At 49.1% G+C, this 8,863-nt stretch overlaps 1 protein-coding gene across 1 annotated transcript in view; it reads left to right on the forward strand.

Moving 5' to 3' along the window:
* Positions 1–8,863, forward strand: part of SYNJ2 (synaptojanin 2) — a 164,821-nt gene that overhangs the window by 75,190 nt on the left and 80,768 nt on the right. The window contains exons 3-4 of the mRNA XM_006868455.1: positions 1,584–1,854; positions 5,179–5,404. Coding sequence (XP_006868517.1) covers positions 1,584–1,854; positions 5,179–5,404 — 497 coding nt within the window. The remainder of the gene's footprint in view (positions 1–1,583; positions 1,855–5,178; positions 5,405–8,863) is intronic.

Below are 8,863 nucleotides of genomic sequence, written 5' to 3' on the forward strand. Positions count from 1 at the left end.
GACTCGATGGCACTTTACAACAACAACATCACAATTTTACTTGCATGTGATATTAATGATAATTGTTCAGTGATATTTACATTCCATTACCTCACCTTTCTTTGAAAAGGGTACAAATATAGGGGGTGGAATCTGGAGGCTTTTGGTTGTGGGGAGGGTACCCTTTGGGGTCAGAGTCACCCGGAGGTTTGTTTAGTCCTACCTGCTGGACAAACGTCAGGGGCAGCAGCTGCTGCTGGTGTGGGTACTGTTCTGGGCCCACTGTGAGAACTTAGAGGACCAGTACACCTGGCTCTCAGTTTAGGTGACAGATAGCAAATGACTGAGCCTTTCACTTTAGGAATGGGGGTGCCGTGCATGAAGTAACATGGACATTACCTTATTGGTGGTTGAAAGTGAACTCTGTTTTTACTGTGTGTGGAAGATCACCCTGAGTGATTACGTTTTCAACTACTAGCCTAAAGTTTGGTGGTTCAAACCCACTCAGTGGTGCTAAGTAAGAAAAGCCTGACAATTCACTTCTGCAAAGATTGTTGTTGTTGTTAGGTGCCATCCAGTTGACTCTGACTCACAGTGACCCGATGTATAACAGAATGAGACATTGCCTGGTCCTGACTCACAGCGACCTGAAGTATAACAGAACGAGAAGTTGCCTGGTCCTGACTCACAGCGACCCGATGTATAACAGAACTAGACGTTGCCTGGTCCTGACTCACAGCGACCCGATGTATAATAGAATGAGACATTGCCTGGTCCTGCGCCACCCTCACTGTGTTTGCTGTGTTTGAGTCTGTTGCTGCAGCCACTGTGTCAGTCAGTCCATCTCACTAGGGGGGTCTTCCTCTTTTTCTCTCAACCTCCCCTTACCAAGCATGTTGTCCTTCTTCAGGGACTGGCCCTTCCTGATTGTTGCTTTTGTTGTTAAGTGCCATAAAGTTGGTTCTGACGCATAGTGACCCTGTATTGGGTTTTGGGTGGGTTTGAACTGACGACCTTGCGGTTAGCAGTCCAATGCTTATAGTATAGCGCCACACCCAGATAACATGCCCAAAGTAGCAAGCTGAATGCCCACCATTTTAGCTTCTGTAAAGAAGCTAAAATGTTAGTGCTGGCGAGAGTCAGTTCTGACTTACAGCAACCCTGTGTAGGGTTTCCAATGAGTGGCTGGTGGGTTTGAACCGGTGACCTTGTGGTCCAGTGCCACACCAGAACTCCCTGTAAAGATGACAGCCAAGAAATCCATGTGGAGCCCAGTTGTACTCTGGTACCCATGGGGTCGTTATGCGTCAGAATTGACTTGGCTGCAATGGGTTGGGTATTTCTATCTTGGGATTCCCTGGGTTATGTGGTTAACAGACTCAGCTGCTAAGCAGATGATTGAAGATTTGGATCCACCCAGAGGCACCATGGCAGAACGGCCTAGCAATATCCGTCTGGAAAATCAGCCTTTGAAAACCCAATGGAGTCTCCTCCTCTGATGCTCGTGGGACAAACTGCATGGCTCCTGGTGTTGTTTAGTGTAGCGTCTTGCAGCGTGCATGCCGGTCCTGACGCTAAGCTTTCTTGTCTGATCTTCCTTCCAGGTGGAACCTTCTTGAGCTTCCTGGTTCTGGTGACAGGTTGTACCTCTGTTGGCAGAATTCCCGAGGCCGAAATCTACAAAATCACGGCCACTGATTTTCACCCACTTCAGGAAGATGCCAAAGAAGAGGATCGGCTCTTGGCTTTGAAGAAAATCCTCAACTCAGGTGTGTTCTACTTCTCGTGGCCCAACGACGGCTCCCACTTCGACCTGACCATCCGGACACAGAAGCAGGACAATGACCACTACGAGTGTGCCAATGCATTCTTTTGGTGAGATCTGGTCCACTGCCCCAGTCTGGCCCCACCACACAGACCAGCTCACCCACCCCACCTTCACCCTCACCCCTGATTACTCTGTGTAGAACTGCCCCAGCGGGCTATTCTTCCAGAAGCAGATGGCCATGTCTTCCTCCCTTGGAGCAGCTGGTGGGTTCAAACCAACCTTTCACTTAGCAGCTGAGAGCGTAATTAACCACCATACCATCAGGGATTCGTCATAAAGTCAGTGTTGTTGTCGTTGTTGTTAAGTGCAGTCAAGTTGGTTCTGCACTTAATGACCCCCGTATAGGGTTTCCAAGTTTGAACCACTGACCTTGTGGTTCTAGTGCTTATCCTGTGGCACCACACCAGAACACAAAGCCATACCAGCTTCATAAATGGGGAAACAGTATAACATGATGCACCTGCCTCACAGCCTCTCAGAGTTGTTGGGTTGTTGTGTGTCAGCCTTCAGGGCTGCTCCTCTGCTACTTCATTTGAGGAGAGTAGCAGAGAGCAAAGAAGCTCTGGTAGTGCTGCGGGTTAAGCGCTGGACTGCTCACTGCCAGGTTGGCAGTTCAAACCCATCAACTGTTCTGAGGGAGAAAGATGAGGCTGTCTTCTGTGAGTGGGAATTCCCTCAGTGGCAATGGGTTGGTTGGTTTTCAGCTGAGAGAAGGCTAGGTCTGCAAACACGTCCAGGCACTTGTTGGCTTTGTGGGTGGGGGCTCCCAGTGGTGCCGTCTCCTCCCATGCACCAGGAAGTGAGTGTAAGAGCGACAAGCAGATGTGACGCAACCCCCAGTCCCTCCTGGCCAGAGTCTTCCTCACCTTCCGCAGCTTGAGACGGGGCTGTGAGGCTGACTCGGGCCCAGTCCATTGCCGGTCCTCCCTTTGCCCAGCGCATCATCAGATGCCCCATGGTGAATTCCTAGCTTCTGTTTGGGGAAAACGGGACATGTCTCCTCTTGTGTTGCCCAACCGCACAACCTCCTCAGGACTCTTGTTTGGTTGAGTTTTTGTACCAGGCTACGAAATGAAAGGTTGGAGGTTAGAATCCACCCAGAGGTATCTCAGAAGAAAGGCCTGGCAAACTACTTCTGGGGGAGGCGTGGGGAATCAGCCATTGAAACCCCTCGGGAGCACAGTTCCACTCTTGACACACATGGGGGCGCCATGAGTTGGGGCTGGTTGGGCTTGGTTAGTGTGCTCAAACCTTAAAGCTGAAGGCATCTCCTGCAATCTGTAGTGGGCTTCAGGCTAGGATTCGGTAGCTCTGGGCTGGGCCTGGTTTCTGCTCTTCCCACTGCAGACCTCTCCTCTCTGAGTGACAGGTTCTGGGGTAGTGTTTGTGGGGCTCCCTCCCTCTGCCTGCCTAGGTTTGGAGAAACTACCCCTGCAGGGTCTGTGAGCTGAGGTCAGAAACCTTGGCATAGTCAGAGTCCCAGGGCAACATCGGAACTGGTCCCCAGCCTCTTGGTCGCTGCTCTTCTCTGGTCTCCTGAGGCAGCTGTGGGGTTGAGGTGAGTGAAGGCTCTTGGCGCTGACTTTGAAGTGGACGTCAGTCTGGTCCTGAGGTAGGGAGAGGTCCAACTGCTGGGAGCACACTGTGAGTGAGCTGTGTGGGCTGAGCCTGCAGAACTGACCACAGTGAGTCTCGGCCAGCTGGACGGCTAAACCCACTGTATTGTGGGCAAGGTCTGAGCCTGACAGGCCCTTGTCGGGTCAGGTGGGGTCCAAACTGAGGCACAGTGTGCAGTAACGGTCATCCTCCCAGGACACTGGTAGTTTCTAACAACAGTGCTTCCCCGGGGGAACCGTACCTTTCCTCCGCTATCCTTTATAGATGCCTGTCCGTTCCACTTCGGATATGAGTTGATGGTGTGTGACTCAACAGAACAGGATCTACTGGGGTCGTCCCTGTCCCGATGCCTGGGGATGGCGGTCTTGTTGCCTGGCTAGTACACTCTGGAATATTCTGGAAGCCTTGCTTTGATGCCACGTTCAGCATTAGAGTCTGAGTATGAGTCAGTAAAAGGGAATGTTCTGTAAGGCGATCCTTGTTGTAGGGAGAGTTGAGCTGTGGGTCTGGCCTAGGGTGGGGTGTGTGTGGAATGGAGGATGTTTCTGAGCCTGGGGCAGAGTTGGGGAGGCCAATGCAAGGGGAAGTGTCCAGCAGGAAGAAAATCTGGATCTTTGAGGGCAGGGACCGTACTATAGGGCCTGTGATCTTGATTTGTTTGCTGTTCTGTTAGAGAGAGGCTCAGGTGCTGCCCAAGGAGCAGTCTCAAGGTCCTGGCTTGGCCCCCCCAGCAGGCTACATGGAGGTAGATGCAGCCAGGGTGTCGTGGGGACATGGAGGTTTGTGCACCTCCACTGAGCCTCCCTTCTTAGAACAGCCCCTTCTCTGCTCACTAACGGGAGTGGGAGTCAGGGGTTGAGGGAGAGGAGAGGATGACCCCTCAGGGCAATGTGCTGGCCATGTTAGGTTGAAGGACCGTGACTGCAGAGTCAGACCTCCAGAATTGGCGCTCTACTCTATGACCCTGTGCCTTAGTCTCAATACCTGTCAAATGTGTTTAGCATCCACACCTTTCCCATCGGGCCATTCTGAGGCTGAAGTGCATTCCATTCATCTATCTGTATTTTGTTTTTATCAGTATTACTGTTTTATGTCTGTTTTATTATATTTTGCAATGCTCTCATTGGAGTCTTGGTGTGGAGCTGTGGGTTAATATACCAGACTGCAAAGTCGTTTGAACTGCAAGGTTGGCAGTTCAAGCTCACCAGCTGCTCCTTGGAAACCCTATACAGGGTCACTATAGGTTGGAACCTACTCGACGGCACTTAACAAGAATAATAACACTCTAGTTATATTCCCATCATAGTGCTTGTAAGTAATTTAAATAAGCACACGTATACTGGATATGTGATTGCATTCAAACTGATGGAGCATACTATAAAAAACTGTGGGTGTCACAGTATTAACAGAGTCTTTGAAATTCCCCTGAAGTCCCACTCTTGGCTTTGCATCCAACCTTGTAACAAAGAGTTGGGTAAGGAGTCAAACAGTGAGTACATTCGGCTGCTAACTGAAACGTTGGAGGTTCCAGGTACCTTGAAAGAAAGGTCTGGCAATCTCCTTCTGAGAAGTCAGCCCCTGACAGCCCCCCTGGAGCACACACAGGGGGTCACCATGAGTCAGAGTCGGCCTGATGGCATCTGACTTACCAGGGAAGGGTCCCTTCTCTCACTGCTGCAGGCTCTGAATGCCTGGGAGACCTGCGCTCTGTCACCTCCCCAGCAGGGTGCCACGTTCACAAACCCATTTTGCAGGAATCAGCTGTTACACGTGCCCCTGAAACACCACCAGGTGAGCTGCTCCGACTGGCTGCTGAAGGTGATCTGTGGGGTGGTGGCCATCCGCACCGTGTACGCCTCGCACAAGCAGGCCAAGGCCTGCCTCATCTCCCGCATCAGCTGCGAGCGGGCTGGCGCACGCTTCCACACTCGCGGTATCAATGACGATGGTCAGGTGTCCAACTTCGTGGAGACGGAGCAGGTTGGTGGCCGGGCCCTGGTGGGGGGAGAGGGAGAGAGAAGCCAAAAGATCGTTTTGATGTTGAGTCATTTCCAACTCATGGGGACCCTGCTTGCTGCAGAGTAGAACTGCCCCAAGTGGTTTTCTCGGCTGTAATCTTTATAGACGCACATCACTAGGCCTTTCTTCCACAGTGCTGCTGGGTGGGTTTGAATCACCAACCTTTAGGTTAGTACTGTTGTTATTAGGTGCCATCGGGTTGGTTCAGACTCATGTGACCCTGTACACAACAGATTGTTGCCATTTTTGAGCCCATGATGCCTTTCTCCAGGGACTGACCCCTCCTGAAACTATGCCCAAAGTATCAGAGATGAAGTTTCTCTTCTCGCTTCCAAGGAGAATTCCAGCCATGCTTCCTCCAATCAGTTGCAAACTGCCTTGTCCAGGGATCTTGGTCTGAAATCTTCCTCAGAGAGCTGCTGACAGATAAACCCCTTTTGGTTGGGAAATCTTTTCACCACAAAAATAAGTAGATGAGTGCCATGGAAGGAGGAAACACGAATTCTTACTTTTATTCTGCATCAGCTGGAGCTGCAGCCAGGATACAAGAAATAGTGACTGGGCGTTGTGGAGGCTCTGCTCCCGTGGAATGTAACCTGTCTGCTTTGCTTCTCATTGATATTTTTGTCCTAACTTGCCATCTGTAGACAAATGCGGGTGGGATGGGTATAGGAAGCAGAGCCCCAGTGCAGATGCAGGTGCACTTGTCACACCTGTGTTGATTAGTGGCAATGTGGTTTTGCATTTCCTTGTCGCTACGGCTGCTGCATTTGAACTACGGTGTTTGTGAAGAATGCTGACTGTGCCCTGGACTGCCAGAAGAAGGAACAAAGCTATCTCAGAAGAAGTGCAGCCAGAATGCTCCTTGGAAGTGAGAATGGTGAGGCTTCGTCTCTTGTACTTTGGACATGTCATCAGGAGGGACCAGTACCTTTAGTGGCTACTTGCAAGCTTTTCAAATCCTAGGATGCAGAACAGAAACACTAAACATGTTATGAGGCTAATTAACTGGGATAGCCCATGAAACCATGACCCTAAATCTCCAAACAAAGGAACCAAATCCTACAAAGAACTTCAACGAGCTGGCTGGATACAGTGACTATAACATGGGCTTAAGCAGAGCAAGATGGTGAGGATGGCGTCGGTTGCTCATGGGGCCACTCAACAGCTGGGACTCAACGATACCTAACAACAACCTCTGCTGCTTCCATCGGAGGGCTCTTGTGAGGACACTAAACCCCCCAACCCCCAAATCCAATGCATAGAAACCCTATGGGACAGTCCCATGCCGTTTCCAAGGCCATAGATCTTTATGAAAGCAGACCACCACATCTTTTTCCTGAGGAACCGCTGATGGGTTTGAACCATTTACCTTTTATCTAGCAGCCAAGTGCTTAACCACGGCACCACCATGGCTCCTTATGAGGATGTTAGCTAGTTTAAGTCAGCACGTTTATGAATGACCTCCGCGTGGTCCTGTTGAAATTCAGAGCCTCGAAGATGTGAGTGAGTGTCTTGGAGTAGCAACGTAGCAGGGGGGATGTTAGATTGGGAACCTTCACGTGAGCAGAACTTGGTGTTTCTTGCACATGAATTTGACTTGTGATATCAGCTGTCCTGGCTGTTGACCCAAACCACTAAATATCTGGTTAAAAATGACAGAGCGGGAGAGAGACCACAGAGGCGGTCTACTGACAATAGGTATTTTAACTTGCTCAATGAGCTCTCCCAGGCAGCGGTGAAGACTGCTCAGTGGCGCCCTCTGTGAACGCATGGCCCCAGCTGCAGGCTGTTTTCCTTCCTTGCTCCTGTGTGTTCTGTGAGCTTTTTGGCACAGCCTCTACTCCCATGACTGCTTCTGATATCCCAGCTGTTTGCCTGGGGCTTTGTGTTCAGCCTGCCTTCCACAAATGTCGGTTTATTATTTATCGCCAGCTGTGGATGGGGGCTCAAATTGCAAGGCGTCTTTGTGTGAATGAAAGTACCAGCGACCCCTACCCTGGTCAGGGTTGGGGAAAATCACTGATCATTACCGGCACCTCTTCCCTGTCTCATTCTCCATCCAGCCTTTGGGTTGACAGTACCTTGTTTGCCTTCTTGTTTGGTGATCCCTGGTTTTTTGGATTCTCTTCTACTTTTCTTACCAAGTAAGTCATTGGGAGAACTACCACCGTCCACATTTACCTTTCCCAAATGATTTCTTCAGAAATACATTTTGTTGTTGTTGAGAGGGCTTCAAAAAGTTGATGGGAAAAAAAATCTAGTGTCTTTTCATGCCATTTTTCCATGAACTTTGTAAAGTCCCTTCATATGTAGCAGAATATATACGAATTCAGCAGTTTCGGCTTGTACGGCTCAGTGACATCAATGACATTCTTTGAGTTTTGCAACATTTTCACCCTCCTGTTCAGAGCTGGTCCCCCCTCCATTAACATAAGCTCATCCCATCTGACCTGTTGAGTTACTGTAGGTTATTTGATTTCATATAGATAGCTGTTAAAAGGGCATAATGCTCAAGGTAAACAATTGGTTTTTGTTTTTTTTTAACTAGTTAAGCTAAACTGTTGTTTAGTTTTAAGGAGACGCCAGGAGATACTTTTAGTTTAAAGTTTAAAGATTGTCTCTGCAGTTCATCCAACCCTGTGGCTCCAGAAATTCTGGATTCTATCAATGAGAATCTTAAATTCTGTTCAGCATTGCCCCCCTTTTGGTCAGGATTCTTCTATAGAGTCTTGAATAGAAATGTTCAGTTTAGTAGCAGGCCCCATCTTAGTCTTCTGGACTCATGGCAAAGGAGGCACTTCAAAGAGGCAATTAGACACACATTTCATAGCCTTTTATTCCTGACTTTTCAATTGCTGCAAGTGAATAAAAACCAATTGTTGTACCTTTAGTGGCTACTTGCAAGCTTTTCAAATCCTAGGAGGCAGAACAGAAACACTAAACATGTTATGAGGCTAATTAACTGGGATATCCCATGAAACCATGACCCTAAACCTCCAAACAAAGGAACCAAATCCTACAAAGTGTTTGGTTATACATAAGCAGCTTTAGAATATGCCCTTCTGGTTATTGTAAAATATATATTATGCAACTTTTGCCAATTCTACTATTTGTTGTTGTTAGATGCCATCGAGTCAGTTCCGACTCATAGCGACCCTGTGCACTGTCTGGTCCTGGACCAACCTCACAATCATTTCTACGTTTGAGCCCATTGATGCTGCCACTTTGCCAATCCACCTCACTGGGGTCTTCCTCTTTTTCTCTGATCTGCCACCTTACCAAACATGATATCCTTCTCCAGTGACTGGTCCATCCTGACAATATGTGCAAAGTATGAGAGACGAAGTTTGGCCATCCTGGCCTCCAAGGAGCACTCTGGCTGCACTTCTTCCAACACAGATCTGTTGGTTCTTTTGG

The sequence above is a fragment of the Chrysochloris asiatica genome, unplaced genomic scaffold, assembly GCF_000296735.1.
Source record: "Chrysochloris asiatica unplaced genomic scaffold, ChrAsi1.0 scaffold00117, whole genome shotgun sequence".
Taxonomy (NCBI): Eukaryota; Metazoa; Chordata; class Mammalia; order Afrosoricida; family Chrysochloridae; genus Chrysochloris; species Chrysochloris asiatica.